The following is a 24,200-nucleotide window of genomic DNA, read 5'->3' on the forward strand; positions in this document are numbered from 1 at the left end:
GGCTCATGTTCAACAAGTACATTCTTATGCATTCTCATGATTAACAAGTGCATTATTAGTCTGACGCTTAGACATGAACTTTCTATGTAGAGGTTAATCATACTTTGGCTCTTTAAACAATTTCCAAATATTAGACATAGGAGTTTCATTTCCGAGAAATTCATTTTGGATACCAAACGAGCCATGAGGAGGAAACATACTATGAACACTTAGCTCATCAAATCCCAAAAGGCAAGGCAACCACATAGATCTCCTCCACACCAACACATCATAAATAAGCAAAACCTACTTTTTAAGATAAGATGATGTTCACCATTTTAATTACCACAGATGGGTAAATCAAACTGTTTATTTATTAGATAAACAACAACAACAACAACAACAACAACAACAACATGATTCGAGTTTGTTTCACGGTAGTTAACACTATTATCCTAATAGAGACGCCTGCAGAGGGTGAGTCCATCTCCGATGGAAACAAGAGCTAACTCGATGCGATCGTCGGCGGCAAGAAAGCTGTTGATTGGCAGCAAATGCTTTCTGTCTTCCCTTGCAAATTCATCCACATTCTCCTCAGCTTCTGCCACTGTCCCAAACCACAATGTGTTGTCATAAGCTATTATTCCTCCAACCTTCACAAGCTTTAGCAGCAGCTCGTGATATTTGATGTATGCGTCCTTGTTCGCGTCCACAAATGCAAAATCAAAGCTCCCTTCTTCCTTCCCCTGCTTTAATTAATTATTTACATATGTTTAAAATTAAAATCTCCAATGCAAATAAATAAACAAGTTAAACCATAGACAATTGTTATTCACGCTCTCAGTTTGTCATCCGTCGCTCAGTAGATAAGACGGCAATTTGGAAGTACGAATAACATTTCCTTTTTCGAAATTAGGTATGTTGGGTAATTGATTTTTGTGAAATCACAGATTTTTAACTTACATTGGCAATGAGATCATTTAGGGCAGTGAGGGCATCCGAGTGACAGAAATTAATCTTATGGTCCACCCCAGCCTTCTGAAAGTATGGCAATCCAAACTCATAGGCTTCTTTATCTGGATCGATTGCCGTTATCTGAAAAGAATTAATGAAACTCATAATTTTGTGCTGTCCTTAATTACCACATAATCTAAGTAATTAATATTATTTTAATGAAATTAAAAAATTATACTTTGCCGTCATGAGGTAGTGCAAGAGCAGTGGTAAGAAGAGAGTAACCAGTAAATACACCAAGTTCCAGTGTCTTGTTTGCATTCATGAGCTTTAGAAGCATCGAGAGAAGCAGGCCTTCATCTACAGGCACATTCATGACACTCCTATACGAGTTCAAAATTTAATTATTCATCAGGGTCAGTCAAGTAACTTCATATATTTCAAATTAATTTTATTTTAATTACTATTACATCCTTAATCAATAGTACTACTTTCTTCTAAGTTAAATACAAATGTTAATTAAACCTACCAAAATTGGTATTTCTCGATAGTGGCTTCCCTGAGTTGCTTCAATTGCTCGTGTTCTCTTGGGAAGCAGCTTGTTTCGAAGATATACTGTAATACATACAAGAAAAATTAAGACTATTAATTTACTAATTTTGTTAGGGTCGGATATATCAACATAAAATATAATTAGAATATCTGCAATAGAGTCTCACTTGTATCGGTTGCATACACGGTTTTTCCCTATGTAACCATCACGTGTTACATGACAAGTAACGAGAGATGAAACAAAAAAGGAAGAACGGGTGTACATAACCGGGGTTGCAAATTTTGTCTCCTATTTTCAACTTGGTGATCAACAACTAAAGAAAGGAAATACTGACTTGCTGAAATTAATAAAATCTTCAAAGCCCTAATTAATATAATATAGAGGGAAATCCCACAAGCTTCTGTCCTTTTGGATTGAAAGCATACCGGCAGTGGCAGATTTAGAAATTTTTTAGGGAAGGGGTGATAAAAAAAAGATTAAAAGCTCAAAAATAATAAAATAATTGGACAACCAAATACCTTTAGAATCTAATGAAGATTAACCTAAAAAAAATCAATTTCAACCGGTCTAATTGAAATGCATATCAAATTATCAATTAAACAAATAAATCATAATTGATCGTAGATTCATTTGCTATTGTATTGATCATACAAAATACAGAGAGAGCAAAATCAGTAATAATAATAACAATTATTATTATTGTAATAATAAACATATTATAAATAAATAAAAAACAAAAAAATTTAAAAATTAAATTAAAAAAAAGAAGAAACACTGACACTGGTGGTGAAGAAGGAAAAAAAAATACCAGACCTTAAGAAAATATAAAACGACTAAAAATGACTTTTTTTTTATACAATATATATATTTTGTGGTCATAAATTGTGATTTCATTAAATGACCTCTGGAAAGGTTCCAAACATTAAAATACAGGCTAAGTGTAGTGCTTCTATTGGATGAATGAAAATGATAGAGGTTATATTGAATTAAATCAAAAGGCAGAGTTTTGGTAAAATAGGGATTTTACAAACCAAACGGTGGTGTCTTTATTGTATGAAACCAGACTACACGAAACACATCGTTTCATTAAGAAAAACCCACACATCTCAATCCAACGTCGTTCACTTAAAACCTAGAGGAAAACAAAAGTTGAGTCAGGGTTGGGTCTTCTTCTTCGCGAGGAATAAGCCATTGACGGCGCCTCATAGAGCTTACATCCCATGGCAACCATAGCTGTTTTGGGCATTAGCAGAGGGGCGTTATCAAGCACCTCCAAAGCTTTTTCCGGCGAAGGGAGGTGCAGCGGCACCTCCTTGCGCCTCTGTAGATCTGCCAGTACAGGTGCATCATGCACGATATATGACACTTGTACATCATCCATGCATGATATATGACACTCGTGCATCATGCATCCATCTCATATATACTAAAAAAGTTAATAAAAAAAATATTAATTATTGATAAAAACAAGTATCTGCCTTCTTGTAAAAGATTGGAAAATCCAACCCAAAGATGAATTTATATAAAATTAAATAAATTTTTTTAAAACCAGGGAAATAAGAAAAAAATTCAGGATCATTCCTAGCTAGAATTTTTTTTAAGTTAACACTAAGCCCAAAGGGGCCTCCAGGATCGATGCTTCATTACAAGAAACAGCTGAGAGAGAGAGAGAGTTGAGTTTATGGCATTGACGAAGGGAAGAAATGAAGGAAAATGAGTACCTTTAGAAGTGCCGGGCTTTTGAGGATGATCTTCTCTACCTTGTCTCCCATGGTGAACAGAGGTTCTCTACTGCCAAAATATCAGAACTTGGATAGTTTTTTTATATTGTGAATTTGGGAGGCTTCTTTAACAATTTTTTAATATAAAATATATATATTTTATAAAGAAAGGAAGTGGAGATGCATTATTTGCCAATTCCTTCCCTGCACATTCACATGTTGGAGACTGCACATCCACGGGAAGCTATCAACTTTGACTATAAATAAGAGCACTTTTAGCGGTAGGTTTTGCCCCGGGCAAGAGGGGGCCCAAGCCCCAGACAGAGGTTCCAGTGCGCAAATGTAGCCCGGGCAGGATAGAAAGAGAGTCAGACAGAGAGGAAGGAAACAAGAGAAAGATAGAAAGGGAGAGTGAAAGGAGAGGAAAACGAGAGCAGAAAGAAATTGAATTAAAAATTGAATGTTGCTTTTTGTGTCTACACTTTATTTAAAGTATTTATTTAAAACAACTATTTTTTAATGTTGCTTTTGTATCTGCACTTTATTCAAAAATTGAATTAAAAATATTAAAAATATTTATGACTCTTTAAATTAAGGAGTATGGTTGGAGTTGAAATTTTATAGAGAGCTCGTAAAATAGCTTTTTAGTGTTTATAGCTAAATTTTAACTAAAAAATAGAGACTGTGACTGTGGATACTCTAAGATGCCGATGTGAGAGGGAATGACAACCGAAAGAAATGGGGTGATTGATATGCTATTAATAAGGAGTATTAATTACAATTATGGCAGTTAATGAAATGCTTGAAATAAATTATAAATAAAATATGAAGTTTGGTGGTAAAGATGTAAAAACATAGGAATACTATGACCTCTTATATCCTACTGGTCGTTTAAATTTGAAATTGGGTTTTACACATAGATTTATAGAATGATGGGTATATGTCTAGGAAATATAAAATGTAGGGATCTATATTAGACAAGCCCTAAAAATAACTGATATATGGCACTTGTGCATCATGCATCCATCTCATATATACTAAAAAAAGGAAAAAAAAACTAATAATTATTGATAAAAACAAGTATCTGCATTCTTGTAAAAGATTGAAAAATCCAACCCAAAGGTGAATTTACAAGGAACAGCTGGCTGAGAGAGAGAGAGAGAGAGAGAGTTGAGTTGATGGCATTGAGGAAAGAAAGAAACGAAGGAAAATGAGTACCTTTAGAAGTGCTGGGCTTTTGAGGATGGTCTTCTGTTATCCCATGCTGAATAGAGACAATTCTTAATTCTTAATGAGTGCTGCTAAATGAACCCTAAAATTAATTGAGTACACTCTATGGTTTAAGTATATCCTAATATTTTAATCAAAATATAAAATTAACTAAGTACACCTTATTTAACTACCAAAAATACCCTTGGTACACCCTAATCCTAAACTTTTATATACATTCGTATCATCTTTTCAGATTTTGGATTTGCATCAAAATCTTTAATTTTGATACGTCCAATGATATGCTGGTCTATTTGGTGGTGTTGCACTTTTATTTAAATCTTCTCTTTGATTGATATAGCCAGCTGTCTTCTAATGTCATCATTTGTTTCCTGCACTAACTTTGTATCTATCCTAGGTTTTCTTCCCTTTAATTTGTGTGGGTCTCTACTGGGACCAGGAAGTTGTTTCAACATCTTTTCTACAAATCTCTGATATTTCGATGGAGGTTGATAAGTGTTTGTCTGCATTTTTTCATCATGGCTTCGCCATTTCGTTCTCCACTTCTTTCTTTCGGTGGCCTTTTTTTATATTTAAAATTAGAGTCTATTTATTAAAATTATATTTATTTCATAATTTAATACATATTTTTTTGGTAATTTAATATTATGATACATTAGTAATTCAATAAATAATTTGGTAATTGGGTGTACTCAGTTAATTTTAGGGTTTGTTTAGCGGCACTTTTCTTAATTTCTTAATTCTCTATTGCCAAAAATATCAGAACCTGGATAATTTTTTTATATTGTGAATTTGGGAGGCTTCTTTAACAATATATATATATATATATAAGAGCAACTCCACCCATTTGCCCTTTGCCATGGCAAGAGGGGGGCTAGGGCAGCCACTATTCATGTGAATAGTTGCTGTCCTTGCAAAAGGTTGTGGTGTTTCCACCAATTGCCATAGCAACAACTATTCACATGAGATATGAGGAGAGAAATTTGTATAGAGTTTTGTTATGTGAAGTGAAAACTACAACTAAGTATTTATTTTTAAAAAAATCTGATTTTTTTGGTATTTTTTGTAGATTTTTTTCAATTTTTTTTGTTGCTGGCGTCATCAATGATGTCAGCAAACTAGGGTTGGAACTAAGGCAGATCTTGCCTGAGGGCTAGCCTGGGTTCGTGGGCCCCATCTCCTGCCAGGGCTAGCCCTTGCTGCTGGAAACAACATTTTGGCTCAAACCCCCCCAGCCCTCCCCTTAGGCGCATCGCTGGAGTTGCTCTAAGCAGGACTGAAAGGATAAGGGGCGTGGCCGACTTTTATGTAGACTTGGCCTGACTTTGTTTTTGACAGGTGTGGCTGGTGGGAATTGACACAAATTAACATACGTGGAATTACTTAATTTGTCGAACTGAGTTAGAGTAAAACTAGTTCATTAACTTTGTTTTCTTCTTCTTATATAGTACAAGAGACACTCTAAATCAGTCCAATTAAATTTATGTCAGGAGTTTCAAATTTGAATGCATTAAATCAATCCAATCCAATTTATGCAGGGACCTCAAACTTGAGTGTAAAATGACGAATTCACTGTTATTATCAACTCGCGTAACTCACTTCTACCTTCTTTTTTTTTTTTTTTAAATCCTTATAATGCATTAAACTAGTTCATTGTATGTTTGGTTTGGACAAGGATTTTGTACATTTCAGTTCTGGAACTTTAGTGTTAGTGGTACACCTAAACACTCACTAAGATTATCCCAGAAAATGTCTAGGTACTCTTTGTCCGATAATGAAAATGAAAAATGTCACCAAAAAAATCCCTAATATGAAAGAAGTTCCCACCTGCATATGATACGTGGCATAAAAGAATTTGAACATAAAAAAGCTGATAAAGCAATTTGGTAACAAATAATGTAGTATGTACCCCTATAAATGTATACCACACATGAATTTGGTTGCTTTTATTCTCAGCCTCTGGTTCCTCTGTTGTCTCTGTTTCTCATTGCTGCAGGTAACGTTTGTAAAATGTCAGGCCTAAGAGCTCCATCTAATTATGCTGAGGAACCACCTCGTCATCCAAGTCTCATTGTAAATTCCCAGGTTGGGTTTTCGTCATATATTCTTAAATCATAATTATCCAATTTTATTTTCCTTTTTTGGGTAAATTCTGTTACCTTTCAAAGAGATGGACAAGCGGTTCACTTCCGTTTTTGTTCTTAAAATTGTAGCTGTTTTCGTTTTCATGCTTGGTAGCTTGAAATGAATGTGTATGGTTGCACTGTGTTTGTGTGAAACAGGAACCTTTCAACGCAGAACCACCACGTTCAGCCTTAATCGCATCCTATGTGACGCCAGTAGATTTGTTCTACAAGCGAAACCATGGCCCAATCCCTGTCCTTGATGACATTGAAAGGTTAACAGCAGTTTGCCATTTTTTTCTTCATCTTTTTGTAGCTATTCTATAAATGCCAAATTGTTAGCATATGTTGAGGTAGGTGTTAAGGTTTTAGCTGACGGAGTAGATGAATTTAAGGTTAGAAAGAGTTGTGTCTGTTGGGAAAACTTGGGAACTATGTTGAAATTTAATCTCTTGCTATTATTGCATCCATAAATGAAAAATTCAGAGGAAAGTTTACGAATTCTAAGCAATGTTTTATTCTTTTTCCAATTTCATCATTTTGCAATTACTTCGTCCAAATCCAAGGTTATAACATTTTACTTCTTTGTTTGAGCAGATATCGAGTTTCTATATGCGGTTTGGTGGAAAAGCCCTTGGAACTATCAATGGCTGATATTAGGTAACTACTGTAATGTCTTTTGTAGTTGGTTCATCTTAATCAATTAAGAGAGTAAAACTTTTTGGTTACTTGAAACAGGAAGCTACCAAAGCACATTGTGACAGCCACTTTACAAGTAAGTTGGTTAACTGTCATGCTATCAACGTTTGGCTTTACTGAGTTGGTTAGAAAAGGCATTGCCACCTCCTCAGATTAATGCTTTAATGTGGGGAAGACTGTATATTTTCGTTACAGCTCCATAGTAATTTGATTCGGTTCGTTTCGAGCTAACCAGTGTGCAGGTAATAGAAGGACTGCAATGAGCAAAGTAAAAGCAGTGAAAGGTGTTGGCTGGGATGTTTCTGCCATTGGAAATGGTTAATTTGCTACTATGCTTATTAATTTCCGTCACAGATAAATTGCACATAGAAAAGTAAAATCATTTTTGTCTTATGTCTCCTTTCAGCCATTTGGGGTGGGGCTAAACTTGCTGATGTTCTTGAACTTGTGGGGATCTCTAAGTTAACATCAGTGTCCCCATTAGGAGGAAAGCATGTTGAGTTCGTAAGTGTTGACAGGTGCAAGGTGAGCTTCAGTTTTGTACTACACGTTCTTCTCTTTACTTGGGAATGTTTTATATTGTATGATGACTGTGTTTTAGGAGGAAAAAGGAGGACCGTACAAGGGATCAATTCCATTAATTCAGGCAACAAACTCAGATGCTGAGGTTTTACTTGCATATGAGATGAATGGCGAGGTAAATAAACAGCTGGTGTAGTTTTCAGATCAGATTTCTTCTAATTGCTTCTTATAGTTGTGAGGTGAAAGTATGTGTCCACGTTCGCTGACCTATTTTACTATGCCAAAGCCTCTAAACAGGGATCACGGGTATCCGCTGCGCGTAATTGTTCCTGGTGTTATAGGTGCTCGTTCTGTTAAATGGCTGAGTTCCATCAATATTATTGAAAATGAGTGTCAGGTTGGTTTTTACTGATCTTACTAATCGTGTCGCATTATCTGTTCTTGTATTATATGACTCTTACAATGGATAGAATAATTGAGTTATTATAGTGGAACAGGGATTCTTTATGCAAAGGGACTACAAAATGTTTCCTCCTACTGTGAACTGGGAAAATATTGATTGGTCAACCCGGAGGCCTCAAATGGATTTTCCTGTTCAGGTATTTCTATCGATAATCAATAGCTTTGAGCTCTTTGCGCATAGTTCTTGTTTATTTAGATATATCTGTACCTTCACTGACATGATTTTCAATGAACTCATGGACATTGTCTTTGATGGATTTTGCAGTCTGTTATTTGTTCTTTGGAGGAAGAAAATACAGTGAAGCCTGGAAAGGTATGTCATCTGTTTAAGCACAGTTTTCATTAAGCACAATGGGAATAGGGCCAACTTTGCAAGTAGTCATGAGTTGCAAACTCCAATTTGAAAGTCATTATGTTGTGTCACACAGCATTGCACTATTGACTTACATTACTAGTCACCAACACAACATTTGGTCAACTTTGAAAAGCTTCTCCACCTCCTTACATCATCATCAATTTCTTTGCAGATAGTAGTTCATGGATATGCAGCGTCTGGAGGTGGGCGGGGGATCGAAAGAGTTGATGTATCTTTGGTGGTGGCAAGACATGGGTGGAAGCAATCAGATACCAAAAGAGTGGAATTCCATATGTTGCAGATGATACAAGTAGTGACAAGTGGGCATGGGTGCTGTTTAAGGCTGAGGCAGATGTCTCTCACACTACTGAAATTGTCGCTAAAGCAGTGAGTAATCGTCACTATGTTGTCACTTAATGGTTATAAATCTTAAACATTGAAATCTTGTTGAACAGGTTGATATATCTGCGAACGTCCAACCCGAAAATGTGGAGGTCATCTGGAACCTGAGAGGAATTCTCAACACTTCCTGGCACAGGGTCCATATTCACGTCCAACACCCTGATTTGTGATTCCATATGCGCATCACACATTCTTTGAGGGTTGTTTGGTGTCATCTAACCAAGCCAAGGCAACCACTTCCACTGTGTGTGCAATTGAAGCACCAGGAAAGCCTACCACAAACAGGGGCAACTTAAAGTCCGCCTCGCTTCTTCGTTACTGTGTTTGTGCATAGTGATGCAATAATTCTGTGCAAGGATATGTAAGATTCAGACTGATGTATCAATCAGAGTGTTGTCTAGAATAAGCAATTCGAGTTTGTATAGAAAATTTTCAATCTGCCACCATATGCTGCTGGCTACAACTATGCATAAACATCAATTTTAATAACCTAATTAGCAGCCACATTCTTGGGAAGGGGCCATAAATTGGATTAGCCTTAGTGGCTATACAAGCTTAAATTCTTTTACATGGGCAACCTCAAAATATCCCACAATGTAATTACAATGAAAACGAAAAACCACCAAATTCCAATGTGAAAGGCCGTATGGTATTGCATTATTAAGAACTCAGGAATTGTGAGACAAATGGGTAACCGGATCATCATCACGAGAAATTACCCCTTACAGTATGTCATTTGATACGACACTGAACAAGGGGGAACTATGCTCAATTGACACTAAAAAAGTGTGAGAGTCAAAGAATAGACAAGCCGTAAGCTGCAAAAAGCACTATTGAACCTCTAAAACATTACCCTGCAAAATCTGGGTGTTGTGATACCTATGGTATTTCTTTACTATTTTAAGGGTTGTCACTATGATGGGAAAAAAAAGATCATGAATATACAACAAATGTATGCTCCTGAAATCACTTTCTTCTCCGCCACCAGTCTGGGATTTTCAACCTCCGGTTTCTATGTAGAGCAAGTTTGACTGCAGGAAGCTTGTGCTTCACCTGTCTCCACAGCATATTGACTGCATCCTCTTTCTCTGGGGGGTAATGAAATTCAAAATGGTGGGAAATAGCATTAAGTTGCCTCCACATTTCAACCCATCTGTCCTTTGGAAATTTCCGGAGCTGATCAACCATGTAACCAGGTTCCAAAGCCTCTTTGAATGAGAAGAATAGTGAGAATTTGGTGTAGTCAATTTCATCCTCAAATGGGAGCTCAATTTCATCACTCACAATGACAGGAACGCAGTGGCTCACAATAGCATCAAATAGGCGACAAGACGAAGGAGTGTCTCCAGCAGGATGCAGACAGAACTTTGATGAACGCATCCGTTGCGAAGACTGGTATAACAGAAGGAAAAAAAATAATGAGATACACAAAAAGTTATACTTAATAATATATGATTTATTACTCAAACTTGAGATGGCTGACTACAAAAACCTCCTATGCAAGGGGAAAATTATCCTTCTGAAGGAAAATCCAGATGACAGAAAATGAATGTAGGTTTCCATGGGCCCTCTTCAATTGAGAGTGAAACATACCAACTAAGAGCATATATTAGAAATCTATCTGCTTGGTGTCCCCTCGAATGATTAGTCTCCCCGAAATTTTTTCTTTAATATAATGAAAGTAAGAAACTGTGGGTTGCCACATTGTATGTAATGTAATTTGAGTTTCTCATGAAAAAGATGCATGCATATATTTAGATAGAAATTACAAGTAGAGAAAATTAGAAGTGGCACTCATGGATGATTCTGAGACACCATAAAAGTTTTGAGAAGATGGCTAACGATCATTAAGAAATTAAAATGACACTGAGGATGACTATAATCATTTCCAGTGACTAATGTGTAAAATCCATACTTTCCAGGACCAAGATATGCACAAAACAATATAATTTATGGACCACTATAAGACTCCATACATACCGCTTTTATGTTATCTCCTGTTGCAACACTTCGCTCATAGTGAACATCATCATAACCAGCTAAAATTTTTGCCAGTTTAACACGGACGATGCCTTCCTGCATATAACAAGACCAAAGATAATCAATTATAGCTCAGAGTAGAAGGTTTTAAGACAGGATGCATCTTTTATTTCAAACAACTCTTAAACTAACATACATCTTTCCTGAATGTCCTGCCCTGGAAGAAAAGAAGTGTAGTGCGGGACTCATATGGATTTGAATGATTATCATCTGTAAAGGAATCCACGACATGCACATATGGGGAGACCACATCTTTGCTCAGATTTGACATGACATGAGGGTACCGGCCAAAATCTACAACAATCTGAATTGATGCATTGATCTGTGGTCTAAGAAATCTGAAAGCATTGGGATGTGTCAAAGGGATAACATGGTCTCTGCCTCTGGATCTTTGCCAATACTTGGATTCCCCCAAGATTTTCAATACATCTATCTGAAATCAGAAGAAACTCAAAGTTTAGTCATAACAAAAATATGAAAGTCCACCAGAAAAAAGGACATTTGGAAACAATACTACGACCTGGACGACAGTGATTTTGAAAATTGGAAAATATTGGAGGCATGACTCATAACTTGGAAAGCTGATTGACAAAAACCAAGTAAAGATAAAAACAGTTGATGGTAAAACAAGTATCAATCTACGGAAAGGCTCAAGAATGAACAAAGCAGCACTGCAATTAGTGAAACCATCATCCAATGCAATTCCTCTCTAAATACCACCTAACTTTGCAAAAACCGTTCTACATTTTCTTGTGTAAGTGTCACAAATCAAACTGAATGACAGCAAAGGTGTTTGAGTTTCAATTAACATACAAGTCCCAAGCCTCGAATTCAATATGCCAGCCACAGAAGAAATCCCAGTTTTTTTAATATCTCATCTGTATTCAGAAAACCACATAATTCTTAGTTTGCAGCAGAAGACTCTGTTTAATTTCCTATAAAGATAAAACACAGAATCGAAACTGTCATTTCCAAATATGTATACAGAAGGGAAAATGAGACAAGCAAGCTCAATCGAAGGCATCCAATTCACTGTTTTCGACGACCCAATTCGACACAAAATTATCAAAGTTCTCCATAACAAGCGACCAATATTCACAGATAAAGAACGCCAGCAATCGAAACCTAATTAATTACCTGCAATTGGTGATCAATCTCAGTAGCCGGGTCGGTCATGTGGTGCCCGTGAGTATTGAAACTCAAGGAAGAGAAAAACGGCACGAAGAACGCATCGGCCAATTCCGGATCAGAAACCCTAACGGCCGCTCTCCCATCACCGCCATCGCCGTCGAACAGAAGCGAGCCCATCATCCAGTACTCAACACTGTGCTGCCTTTTGAGCCCAGAGTTCCTGGGCCACGTGGGCCATGTCCGGGCCGTGACCGGAGCCTGCTCCGTGCTCTTCCGGTTCAGCATGCCGACGTTGAACCGGCGCGGGAGATCGTACATGTAGACTTTAAGAGGCGGGCCGGTTGCACAGAGGGGCTGTGCACCTGGGGGTGGCGATGGCAGAAGCGGGAGGAAGTAGGATCGTATATCGACAGTGCCGATGAAGATTGAGTAGGTGATGAGGACTATGAGGATAGCGAAGACGAGAGCGAATGCTGCTTTTCCGTACATTTTCTGAGATCTGTTTGACATTACTGACCGGCCATTTGCTGCCGAGTGTAGAGTGAGGGAGACTAAAACTCAACTATCCGTTTGATTTGGTTAAGGAGGCAAAAAAACAAATGGGAGAAAAAAAAAAAGCTTTGGGCCTTGCTTCAAGGATTGGTCATCCACAAAAGCCTTCTCCTCTTTAGTTCTTTATTTTTATTTGTTAATTTATAAATCATTTTTATCTTCATCTTTGGTGGAACAAAAATAAATAATGGTAAAGTGTACTTAATTTGTGATCAACACTCGACCAATCAACTTTAGCTTAAAAATAATAATGCGCATCACACATCAATTGTATTGTTGTGACAGTTTCCATAAATAAAAGTAATGAGCACCAAAATGAGTCTAATGTGTTTGATATTCCATGACATCATGATAAAGATCAAAATGAAAACAACTTGACATGCTTTTAATAATAAAAGAAGTGAGAAAATAAATGTGTACATCAACATGCTTCAAACACACATGGTGCATCCACTAGTAACCATCACCTCTAACTTTGTTTTGTAGATTTGACATAGTTTGGAAAAAAGGAAAGCAAATAATGCATATGTTCCAAACAAGATATGAAATCATTTATATCATGAGAATGAACAATTGATCGTTAGTAGTTACACACATAAAAAGAAAGGTATATATAGACATAGTGGCATCGGTCCCCTCAACTTTCAAGATCAAACCTAATATGTGGATAACACATGTTGGGTGACGAGGGAGCATGTATGGCCGTTGCTCTAATACTATGAAGAAAGTTAAAGTTCCATCTCAAAACCAATCAACAATGCCCAACCCCTTATAAATTCAAACTACAACCACATATTGAGAATAAAATTATTTCTAATAAAAACGCTTATAACTAGAAAATTTCCCTATTAAAACATTCTCAAATTAGCCTAATAATATGACACAATTGAAATAAGCCCAAAACGTCCCAAAACCCATTCCTAGTCTAACGCAGCTCGTATTAAAAGGCCAATCACTTTGACCGACCGAGCAGCCCAATTTACCAAATTTACATCACATGCTTTGTAGTATCCGCTCGCACGCTAAGGAGCCAAAGACACAACGAATCACAACGATCACAAACGTCCCGTAGCGGGAGGTGGTTTGGAAATTTCTTACGCATTTCTCCACTCACACCGACCCTCACTCTCTTTCCCACAAAACAAAAACCACAGCATCTTCTTCACCACATTCGCAAACCGACCTTTATTGGCCTCGTTCCTTGTCTTTAGGTTTTGAGAGGGATCGAGAAAATGGCGTTGAGGTTCAGCTCCGATGACGTCTCCGGGTTCAAGTTCTTGCTCATTCTGGCGGTGACGTACGGCCTCATTGCGATGCTGGTCGACTCTATTATCCACATGCGCTTCATTAAGCCGCTCGAGATCGACGCTCCTCTCGATCGCTTCTCGGAAGCTAGAGCCGTCGAGCATGTTCGAGTCTTGGCCCAAGAAATCGATGGCCGCCAAGTGAGCTCGCTCGCTCTTCAATAGCCTCACTATTTTTTTTCTTTCTTCTTTTTGTTTTTGGAGTCCAAATTAAAAACCTTTATTTAGGATTTTTCTGTGTTTGATTTGAATTCGCTAGTGTAATTTCTACTGGAGAGATTGGTTACTATTTTTGTTTCCGGGTCGAGTTACTTATTAGCAATTTTGTACGGTTTTTTGATAGGAAGGGCGCCCTGGTTTAAGAGAAGCCGCGCAGTATATTACAGCTCAATTGGAAATGATAAGGGAGCGAGCTGGGTCCAATTTTAGGTCTGTATGTAGAATTTTCTTTTCTGACGTGATGATTAGTTTCTAGGAATTTATTATTTATCTGTTTTTTTATAACAGACAGTGATGCCTAAATTTTGATATTTGCAGAATTGAGATAGATGAGACCGTTGTTAATGGCACCTTTAATATGATGTTTTTGGGCCATAGCATATCTCTTGGGTACCGAAACCACACAAATATTGTGATGAGGTACTTTACACATTTCTGATAGCTTATTTATTGAAATTTTGTTTGTGCCAATCAATTAAACTTTTCGTTTGTTGCCTTTATTTTCTGTACTTACTATCTAGTTATATTTGAATACACTGCTGGTCCTATTTTTGGTATTATTTATTGCCATAATTATAGTTTATATGTATCTTATGAGTAATGTAGAATTGATGTTTTGTTACAAAAAAGAAAAGAATGTAGCATTGATGTTTTCATCATGCTGCAGTTTAGAGAATTTCACTGCACATTAAGTTTTATTTAATGGCAGGATATCATCCGAAGATTCACAAGACTCTGACCCGTCAGTTTTGGTAAATGGCCATTTTGACAGTCCACTTGGTTCCCCAGGTGCTGGTGATTGTGGTTCATGTGTAGGTGGGTAGAAAGAAAATCTTACCTGATTGGAGATACTATAATCACCATGTCTTGCATGTTCATATAATTTTTTATTTTTTTTCTATTCCTTCGCAGCATCAATGCTGGAAATAGCAAGACTTATTGTGGATTCTGGATGGATACCTCCTCGGCCTGTGCTTCTTCTTTTTAATGGGGCAGAAGAGCTTTTTATGTTGGTAATTTGTCTTAACAATGGTTTTTTTGTCTGGGAGCAAAATCTTGCATTATCTGTTACTATTCAAAATTTAGTTGTTTGATAATTCATATAGTATGCACCTTCTGATGCATTTAAGCTCATTAGAGGTGTTTTTCTATGCTACTTAGGGTTCTCACGGCTTCATGAAGACACATAAATGGCGTGACACAATTGGGGCTTTTATAAACGTGGAAGCATCAGGGACAGGCGGTCCTGGTAGGATATCATCGCCCACTAATATTATTTTCTGGAATACATTTGAAATTGTCATCTTTAGTTTGTAGTATCCTTTGTTGATTTATGTACTCTTTATAATTTGTATTTATTTATTTTTCAGATTTAGTTTGTCAATCAGGACCCGGTTCTTGGCCCTCTCAGGTCTATGCTCAATCAGCAATATATCCCATGGCACATAGTGCAGCTCAGGTTAATGGTTTGCCTTTTCATAGAGTACTAAATATTAATTTCATTTCGATGAGGGTAGCTCATTTGGGCTTGCTCTTTCATTTGATATCTTACGATCTTGTGTTTCATATACATTTACTATTTTGCAGCTGGTAAATACATCAGTTAAATTTCTTTTTAACTGAAATTTCATATTAATAATGGGAATGGTGAAGAGTGATGCTTTTACACTCTTGATTCTACTCGTAATTATGTTATGATTTTCTATTAGCTTTAGAATTTTTAAATGATAACACTAATTCGAGATAGTATGTAGTCTTTTTTATTTTGCTTGCCTTCTCATTTTATAAGCTGACTTACTTCTGAATGACTTATGTGCCATCTGCAGGATGTTTTTCCTATTATTCCTGGAGATACAGATTTTCGGATATTTTCTCAAGATTACGGTGACATTCCTGGCTTGGATATTATCTTTCTCCTTGGTGGTTATTTTTACCATACATCCTATGATACAATGGAGAGACTATTGTATGCATTACATCTGCTATTTTGGTACAGATTTACTTAATTTGAATTTTCAAATCACTTCGTCCCTAAGCACTTCCTCTGATACATTCCAATGCCTCCAGACCTGGAAGTATGCAAGCACGCGGAGAGAATTTGTTTAGCATAATTAAGGCCTTCACCAAGTCTTCTAAGCTACAAATAACACATGAAAGAGAGTCTAATATATCTACTGCCAATCAGTATGAGGAAGGACATGCTGTTTTCTTTGATTATTTAACATTGTTTATGGTATGCTACAAAGCTCATGATTTGTGTCTTTCATGACACTGTTGATTTGACATATATATACTCTTAGCTGATGTCTGATATTGCTTGTCCTCTCTTTCTCTCTCTTGATGAATATTGCAGATATACTATACACGGAAGGTAGCTATGCTACTTCACAGTATTCCTATTGCCATCTTCCTAGCTGCGCCAGTTTTCTCAAAAAAGCAGACTCCTGGTCTCCTTTCTTGGTTTTCTACTTTCTGTGATTTTGTGAAAGGTAAATCAGCTGCTTCTTATGTAAACGCATTCATGCAACCCTGTTGCTGTGATTGGGGTCCCAGTTTCTGCACCCGAAAGTTCTGGTTCTCTACTCACGGGGTAGAGTTAATTATTTTACTTTGACATTTGTCTTATCAAAAAATTTGGTATATGTCAACAATTTCCAACATTGTTGTCCGATTTGTCAAATTTTCAGGACTGATATTCCATGCTACTGGGATTTTTCTGGCAATTGTTTTTCCAATAATCTTTTCCATCCTGAGATTGCTGTTCACTAGTCATGCAATGCACTGGTGGGTTCATTTTGTTGAGTTGTATTCTTATAAATTATAGTCCTATTATCTGTAGAAATAGCATTGTGCTTTTTAATAAGGATATTCTTATGAGTCTAGCTGATATGAATTAGAGATTTTTTTGAAAAATATTTTCAGTAGTATTTCATTACATTCATTGACCAGACACTTTATTTCAGCAGTTAAGCCTCTTATAGTTGATGAAAGAGCTACCCCTTTTAGTTTCTATGGTTTATAGTGGCTAATAATGGCTATGGATAAAGTCATGCCCGTCTCTATTGAATTAGTATGTCATGCTTTATTGAAGTTCTAGATCATATATATTCATAAATGAAGTTGAAATGTAAAATTTCTAGTCTACAAGATATAATTCTAGCTCCTACAAAACAAAAATGTATGCAAGCTCTTGAAAAGTATCATTTTAAGTTGGAGCTTTATAGCTTGACAACTGTCACTGAAATTTTGGATTAAAATGCAGGTTTGCTCATCCATATTTGGCTTACTTGATGTTCGTTCCCTGCTCTCTTGTTGGTATGTTGATTCCCAGAATTATTTGGAGTAGCTTTCCGCTCTCTCAAGATGCATCAGGTCTCAAGTCTTTAAAGGAGGTACAGTTATGCACCAGACAAGAATTAACTTTTTTTTCCCCAAAATATACATGGCCTTAGTTTGAAGTTTTAACATAGAAGTGGCTTCAATATATGTTTACAAGTTACTTTTATAGTTGAACATGAAAGCACCATTTGCCAATAGAAGACTCAAGAGAGACAATTATGGAGAAATATACATTTTTTCATGTATTGGTTGAAAAATTACAGATTTCTTTCAATCTCATTGGTTGCATTCTCTGTTATGTAAAAAATCTCATTGGTTATATTGTATTCATGTATGTCAAAAAGATTTTGCAACTATGACCTATAAGTATTTTGCATGCACTTATTCCGCCTTAAAAATTCCTTTTGGTGGCATCATGTTTCTGTTTTAGTTTGCAGACCTATATTGTCTAATGTCTATAGATATTTCAATAATCCCAGTATGTTTAGTTAGCAAATAGATTATCATACGCATGAATCTTGCAGGCTTTATCTGATGAAGCGAGGTTCTGGGGAGCTTTTGGATTATACGCTATGTTAACTTTGGTAAGCGGCATGGTTACTTTTTTCATGAGATAGTTTTCACTTAACAATTGTCATGATATGAATATGAACTTAAGATGCATAACTTATATTTGTTTAATTAAATTTGAGATTGCTAAAACTACTTTAGTGAACGCAGGGTTACCTTTTTGCTGGGCTCAGTGGAGGCTTCTTGACTTTTTCACTGTCTGCTTCTATGCTTCCTGGATGGGTTTCGTACTGCTTATCCGTCAAATCATTTGGTCGCCAATCACTCAGGTACTGGTTTAAACTGTTTTGCTTATAAAGTTATAATGTAATTGGTACGTTTGTGTTTCCTTTCTTATAGTTGTCACTTTTAGTCCTGTTCTCACAGTTTCTGAGAAGGAATTACAGTCTTTAACATAATTTTTAAAATCTCTCAGGTCAACATTGTTTTACATGTTACCTATACTTCCATGCCTTGCATACTCTGTATATTTTGGTGGATTTCTTATACAATTTATGGTTGAAAAGATGGGTATGATGGGTGCTTTGCCACCTCCATATGGTTAGTGCTTTGAACTTTCTATCTTTACAGCTGGTATGTGTTACCTTTGCATCTAAAGTCATTATATCATTCAAGTCAGTTTTCTGTGCTGGAATTATTTTAAGGTCTTCCTTTTTTCTCATAATTGGGAAATTCAGTTTTCTATGAATGTTATGTGCTTACAATAGAACAAGATTTTCTAAAGCTTTTAATAATGCTGTAAAATATTTTGAATTCCCAGTATTCATAAATTCAGAAAAGCATTGTTTAATCATCAGAAATTTTCTTGCAGGTTTTTTTATTCCTGATGTTGTAATGGCAGCAATAATTGGAGTTGTGACTGGTTGGTGTGTAGGCCCTCTGATACCTATTTGTGGTCGCTGGTTAGCTAGGTCGTCCATTTTGCAAGTTTTGCTTCATCTTAGTGTGCTAGGCTTGGCTCTGTCATCTCAGTTCTTTCCATATAGTGCGGACGCGCCTAAGAGGGTTGTTTTCCAGCATTCGTTTCTTACTGCAGGTATTCAAGCTAGCAAAAGTAAATCTTTGAAATGAGAGGCATGCGTTCCAAATCTTTTTTTTTTTTTTTGTCTTTTGTTCAAGTATAATTCCAAAATCCTTCTAAAATCTGATGGTTAAAATAGATCAAGCAGGCTATTGTTTTTAATATGATTGCAAATCCGTTCAACTAATTTTTTGCCATCGTATTTGTTAGAATGTGAACATCCAACCCAAAACCAATTGGCAATGGATGAAGAGACCTGTAATCATTTAAACTATTTTGCAAGGCTTTAACTCCCTGATGTGGGATTCACACTGTCACCACATCCCCTCACGTGTGGCGTCACTCAAGCCAAACACGTGGACAGCATATATGGGGCGACGTGGGAGCATGTGTGGCTTTTGGTTCCAACTCTAAATTAATCTTCATTTTGTATTTCAATATTTATAGATATTGCCAAACCAATGCATATGAGTAGAAGTTCAGAACACGTTTGAAGGGTGTGTTGAGATAACCATAGAAAGGTCTCTTGCATGTACTTTATTTACTTTAAGACTAGGAATTCTTTTGTGCTTTCCTATTGTTTCCTTGGGCTGTACAGAATTTCCTCTAGTTGAGAAGAAACATCCAGAAATTCTCTGTCTTCCAATACTGTTTCTTTATTTTTCTTTATGCATTTCTTTTTATTGGGGTTTTCCTAGTTTGTCAATAGTTTTTCTTCTGTATGACAGATGCAAATCAGGTTGTGGACTCCAGCTATGATTTTTCGGTGTTAGATTCCAATTCTTTACTTTTTCTTTTCAAACATGCACCTGACGTCGCAAAGGAATTGCACATTAATTCAGAGTCATCTTTTGAAACTGCAAAGACATCTCACCGAGGGAATTGGATGGTATGCTAGTTTGTAATGATTTTATGCCAATTTATGATTAAACATGCCCTTCTGTGACTCTTTCAAACTCTAACGTGCTTGTCCTTGAGATTAGATCACTCATCCTAAGGTATTGGACATGGTCCTTGTGTCCTGCAGTTAATCATTTTCTCTTTGTCTATAATTACATGAATGATCTTCTTCACTTATGTAAATCTCACCAAAGCTGTGTCTATATTGTTTCTCCTGCATTGGTGGGCTTCTCTCCAAAAACTAACACTTGCGTTTAAATAGGGATTTGGCTTTTTATTGTAAATTGCTTAGTCCTACTTTGAAATATTGATTTCTTTCTTTTTTGGTCGTATATTAATTTCTTATGTTCATAAGCATTTGATTATTTAGGAAAAATGAAGGATTTCAAGTACTCAAGAAAAAATTGTCATGTCAAATCTACCCTTTTTCATCATATTTTATTAAGATAAGAAATTAATACTTCTAAAGTTCAAGTAAGCAATTTACACCAAAAATTCAAAACAGACCCTGGATACTTCTAAAGTTGAAGAAGAACCCTTCTCTTTAGTCCTTATCACTTGAGTTATGTTGGCTAAGTAATACTCGAGCTTGTTAGTTTGAGTGGAAGATGCTGTTTATATGTTCAACACGGATAAGTTGTTTGCATTAATCGTTCAACATTAAATTGAAACATGGGAACCATGGATGAAAAATTATGTGAGGGCCTTTTGTGTGTATATGCAGGGACTTTTTCCTGTGTCTTTTTTGTTCTCAAGAACTTTGAAGTTCCCTGCCCAAAGTGATGGTATATTGAAGCAGTACAGGCAGTTTCCCCATCTGTCCACTTATGAGCCACATACAGTTTTTAGTGGGGGATCGAGGAGAATATACTTGGAACTTTCTTTAGGGTGAGTAGAACAAAATGACGGCGCATGGCCTGCAAATTGGATACAGAAAAAGGCTTTCTATACAGTTTTCTAGATTAATTGTTTAAATTCAGTTGTAAGTTCTAAAGCTTTTTGTGCTACCTTCCTGCCAGTTCCTTAGAGGAGGTTTGGGTTTCTGCCCTCAACATAACCGGTCCTTTATCTAGTTGGTCATTTGCAGACAATACACTTCCAGGTATTATGAGAAATGATTTGTTCGTGTTTTTTGATAGATGCTCTAAATACATTTTGGTTTTACTTTGTAACATGGTACTCTTATGCTTTGAGAAATTGGTACAGCTACTGAGACAGCTGATGGAGGTCCACCATCGTACATATGCCGACTTAGCGGAGCCAGCCCTGAGAATTGGACCTTCTGGTTAGAGGTATAAAGCTCTTGACTTAGCCTGTGTTTATTTGGTTTCAGCTGTTCACATGTCAAAGCTCTCTCTCTCTCTCTCTCTCTCTCTCTCTCTCTCTCTCTCTCTCTCTCTTCATGGCGTAATTCTGTTTCTGTGAATATTGCAGACTAGCAGTTCTGAAGATTTGAGGGTGGAAGTTGCTGTCATAGACCAATATATGGTTGATGAAGCGAAACAGCTGAAAGGCCTTTTCCCGGAGTGGGTGGATGTCGTTGCTTATTCTGGCTTTTTGTCTAGTTATATCTTCTAGGTTTTCTTTGACAGCAAAGAATTATAACAAAATTGTGGGAACCTGCATGCATCGATTTAGAAAGAATTCTATTTGAACTTATTTAATAAAAGCAATAGTTTTAGTTTTTATATTCATCTTTCATTTTTTGCTTTTGCTGTTGTTTTTTTTTTTGGGGGGTTCAAAGAATTTTGTACTCTCCGGACCAGAATTCAAGGTCTTACTAATTTACCCACCACCCCACTCTCTCCCTCTTCCTCCTTCTCATCTCCTTCTCATGTACTTTGTGGTAGTGAAATTGAACGTAGATATAAAGCAGTCCAAATCAATGGGAGTTGGATTCTTTCTTTGTTTGTAGTAATAAATTCCAATCCCTCAAATATTCATTCATGCATTTTGTAATATAATTCTTTTTACGATGTGCTCAAAACCACAGAGAAAAAGCCAAAAGAAAAGAGAAGAAAGTTTCGCATGTACAACAAAATAAATTAAACCACAAATTAGTGCTACAGGTTAGTAAAAGAAAACATATTACAAGCACACATTAGATAGATAGCAGGCATTCCGATATCGCCATGGTAGGAACAACCCAAAAGAATGGTGAACGAGCTTTGCCCCAATTCTTTCCGGATTTCAGACATGGTCTAACATCTTCGTCTTCTAAGTTGTAGACATTAACTCTACCCAAACGATTAGGTTTTTTCGTCTCGCGCTACATTCTCTTGTGAAGTAAATTGAGTGTTTTTTGAATTCTTGAAAATCTAAAGTGGATACTGCCATTGCCCTGCCTTGCTGATAGAATGCTACTCTTGTCCCTTTGAGGCGATGATAAATCACCACGACAACAAAGTTGTTGAGTTGTCTTGCCGATCTTCAACCTGGGCTTGACATGGTGATCCTGTTTTCATGGTTGCGACATTGGTGACTCTACTTTCTGTCATCTCAGTTGGTTTTGCAGTTTTTTTGAGTTGTAATAATTACATCAACTTTTTTATGAGTTGGGTGTTCTGTTTGTAGTAGAGTCTCTACTTGTATTTTCACTTGTGAGAGTTTAAAAGTTGTAGTTGTATTGGTAGTTTTGGGCACTGCGGTCTATGTCTGATTTGTTTAGACTTGCGGCTTTCATGCCAAAATTTCTTTGGCTTTATGCCACTATTAGTGGAGATACATCTTGTGGTGTATTTCTCTGTTTCTGGAATAACCCTGCGTGGTTAATGTGGTTCCACATTTGTATAAACCCTTTTTGGATAGTTTATGCTCTTGTGGCTGATAATCTTGGTGCCTAAGTTATGAATACACTTACTCTAAAAAAGAAATTTTTTTATTTATCATAAGCCTACCTGTTACATGTTAAACAGAAACAAAAATATAGTTGATATAACAACATCACCAGGGACTAGGCACAATGAATACTCCTCCAACATAATTCCCATGCGGCTTCTGCTCATTTGGATCATACTCGCTATAATTATCTGCGAAGAAAATCAAGTTTTCTTCCAATCCTGGCAATTCCAAGGTGGATAATGCCATTGCCGATTGATTTGGGACCAAAAATAAAGCACAATCACTCAATTCCACCTTCTCCAACGTTTTGTCAGCAATGTTTAACTTGTAGACATAAATTTTTCTTTTAAAAAATATATATATATATTTTTTAGCAGAGTGGTGGCTGGCCTAGAACAGCCACAAGGGGATCATGATACAGCTCTCCTGGAATTGTCAAGGTTTGGGGAATCCCTTGACAATTCTTTATTTGAAGGAGCTCCTTCATTAAAAAAAATCCCTCTGTGGTTTTTCTTATGGAAACAAAACAGAGCAGCCACAGTATCAAGAACCTGAGGAGACAGTGTGGCTTTCATAAGGGCTTGACTGTTGATCTTATTGGAAGAGCAGGTGGTCTCTGCATTTGGTGAAAACCATCAGTGGATTCCGGTTGATTCCTGGCCAAAAATCAAGCACAATCATGCAAACATTCCACCTTCTCCCACGTTTTGGCAGCAATGTTTAACTTGTAGACATAAAGGTTCACTGCTCCTTTGAAGGACTCATCATTAGTCCCCGATCATTGCCGCCACTCCACAAACAAAAGCTCACCCATTAACTCCACCAACCATTGTTTATCCCTCGTCATACTGCCAACATTTCGATCCATGGAAGGTCGAAAATTTATGATCTTCGGGGGATTATTATTATTATAGGTGTCCCTCAAGTCCCAAACTTGAATTGAGTGGTCTCTGCACAGTGCAAATAAATGGCCATTGTTGTGGAGTACAATATCAGAATAGAGACGATCATGTGAACCCTCTAATTCAGTCCATTCAGCAGCGTTGTCTCCTCCTCTGCCATGCTGATAGAATGCTAGCCTTGTTGGTACGTTCAAGGTCTCATGAATTACCACAACGACAAAGTTGTTGTTGCGAGAGGGGTCCGAGGAAAGCAAAAATTTACTTATTAAAGATATGCGGCGACTCAAGGGAAGTGTCAATCATTAGATTGAAAAGATGAACGATTTCGTGTAATGTCTCCACTGGCACTAGTTTCGCTTCCCGAATCACTAGCTAGTAGCC

General features: G+C 36.7%; 3 protein-coding genes, 1 long non-coding RNA gene and 1 pseudogene across 6 annotated transcripts; 3 read left to right on the top strand and 2 right to left on the bottom strand.

The window, feature by feature from the left end:
- Window positions 1–275: 275 nt before the first annotated feature.
- On the bottom strand, window positions 276–3,464 carry LOC110769740 (flavonoid 3',5'-methyltransferase). 2 transcript variants are annotated; one of them, XM_088247213.1, is made up of 5 exons: window positions 3,208–3,464; window positions 1,463–1,548; window positions 1,172–1,316; window positions 943–1,074; window positions 276–728 (listed from the first exon to the last, which is right to left on the bottom strand). In XM_088247213.1, the coding sequence occupies exons 1-5, from the start codon at window positions 3,256–3,258 to the stop codon at window positions 435–437; spliced, it is 708 nt and encodes a 235-aa protein (XP_088103339.1). In that variant the 5' UTR covers window positions 3,259–3,464; the 3' UTR covers window positions 276–434. The 2 variants fall into 2 exon arrangements, with proteins under 2 accessions (XP_088103339.1, XP_021829461.1); XM_021973769.2 differs by having other exon boundaries at window positions 276–725; window positions 3,208–3,442.
- LOC148297757 (uncharacterized) lies at window positions 2,135–2,567 on the top strand. Its single transcript, XR_015832961.1, has 2 exons — window positions 2,135–2,269; window positions 2,460–2,567. It is a non-coding gene; the product is annotated as an uncharacterized LOC148297757 (long non-coding RNA).
- A 2,892-nt stretch (window positions 3,465–6,356) lies between the features above and the next one.
- Window positions 6,357–9,406, top strand: LOC110769834 (sulfite oxidase-like; annotated as a pseudogene). Its single transcript, XR_015832985.1, has 12 exons — window positions 6,357–6,522; window positions 6,720–6,835; window positions 7,158–7,220; window positions 7,299–7,335; window positions 7,495–7,576; window positions 7,666–7,784; window positions 7,861–7,956; window positions 8,068–8,178; window positions 8,279–8,380; window positions 8,509–8,556; window positions 8,771–8,985; window positions 9,054–9,406. The product of XR_015832985.1 is annotated as a sulfite oxidase-like (transcript).
- A 410-nt stretch (window positions 9,407–9,816) lies between these two features.
- On the bottom strand, window positions 9,817–12,812 carry LOC110769824 (Exostosin family protein). Its single transcript, XM_021973868.2, has 4 exons — window positions 12,178–12,812; window positions 11,177–11,473; window positions 10,981–11,076; window positions 9,817–10,392 (listed from the first exon to the last, which is right to left on the bottom strand). The coding sequence occupies exons 1-4, from the start codon at window positions 12,679–12,681 to the stop codon at window positions 9,967–9,969; spliced, it is 1,323 nt and encodes a 440-aa protein (XP_021829560.1). The 5' UTR covers window positions 12,682–12,812; the 3' UTR covers window positions 9,817–9,966.
- A 925-nt stretch (window positions 12,813–13,737) lies between these two features.
- Window positions 13,738–21,764, top strand: LOC110769749 (Zn-dependent exopeptidases superfamily protein). The gene is made up of 21 exons (XM_021973779.2): window positions 13,738–14,168; window positions 14,371–14,456; window positions 14,565–14,666; window positions 14,956–15,062; window positions 15,159–15,259; window positions 15,408–15,495; window positions 15,617–15,705; window positions 16,073–16,212; window positions 16,314–16,479; window positions 16,600–16,735; window positions 16,934–17,030; window positions 17,509–17,638; window positions 18,110–18,169; window positions 18,306–18,424; window positions 18,571–18,695; window positions 18,967–19,191; window positions 19,905–20,065; window positions 20,801–20,964; window positions 21,096–21,178; window positions 21,283–21,368; window positions 21,511–21,764. Exons 1-21 carry the CDS (start codon window positions 13,956–13,958, stop codon window positions 21,652–21,654), a joined length of 2,622 nt encoding a protein of 873 aa, XP_021829471.1. The 5' UTR covers window positions 13,738–13,955; the 3' UTR covers window positions 21,655–21,764.
- The last annotated feature ends 2,436 nt before the right edge of the window (window positions 21,765–24,200 follow it).

This window comes from Prunus avium, chromosome 1 (genome assembly GCF_965620075.1).
Source record: "Prunus avium chromosome 1, drPruAviu1.hap1.1, whole genome shotgun sequence".
Classification (NCBI taxonomy): domain Eukaryota; kingdom Viridiplantae; phylum Streptophyta; class Magnoliopsida; order Rosales; family Rosaceae; genus Prunus; species Prunus avium.

What these genes read in the sequence shown, in the direction of transcription:
- LOC110769740 (XM_088247213.1), bottom strand. Translation starts at nt 3,258, where the DNA reads ATGGGAGACAAGGTAGAGAAGATCATCCTCAAAAGCCCGGCACTTCTA. An exon ending in ATCGAGAAATACCAATTTTG is followed by an intron (nt 1,317 to 1,462) that starts GTAGGTTTAATT and finishes GAACTCGTATAG; the next exon opens with GAGTGTCATGAATGTGCCTG. An exon ending in TAAATGATCTCATTGCCAAT is followed by an intron (nt 729 to 942) that starts GTAAGTTAAAAA and finishes AATTAATTAAAG; the next exon opens with CAGGGGAAGGAAGAAGGGAG.
- LOC110769749 (XM_021973779.2), top strand. Translation starts at nt 13,956, where the DNA reads ATGGCGTTGAGGTTCAGCTCCGATGACGTCTCCGGGTTCAAGTTCTTG. An exon ending in AAGAAATCGATGGCCGCCAA is followed by an intron (nt 14,169 to 14,370) that starts GTGAGCTCGCTC and finishes GTTTTTTGATAG; the next exon opens with GAAGGGCGCCCTGGTTTAAG. An exon ending in TACTTGGAACTTTCTTTAGG is followed by an intron (nt 20,965 to 21,095) that starts GTGAGTAGAACA and finishes CCTTCCTGCCAG; the next exon opens with TTCCTTAGAGGAGGTTTGGG.
- LOC110769824 (XM_021973868.2), bottom strand. Translation starts at nt 12,681, where the DNA reads ATGTCAAACAGATCTCAGAAAATGTACGGAAAAGCAGCATTCGCTCTC. An exon ending in GCAGGACATTCAGGAAAGAT is followed by an intron (nt 11,077 to 11,176) that starts GTATGTTAGTTT and finishes TGTTATATGCAG; the next exon opens with GAAGGCATCGTCCGTGTTAA. An exon ending in CAGGAGATAACATAAAAGCG is followed by an intron (nt 10,393 to 10,980) that starts GTATGTATGGAG and finishes CTGTTATACCAG; the next exon opens with TCTTCGCAACGGATGCGTTC.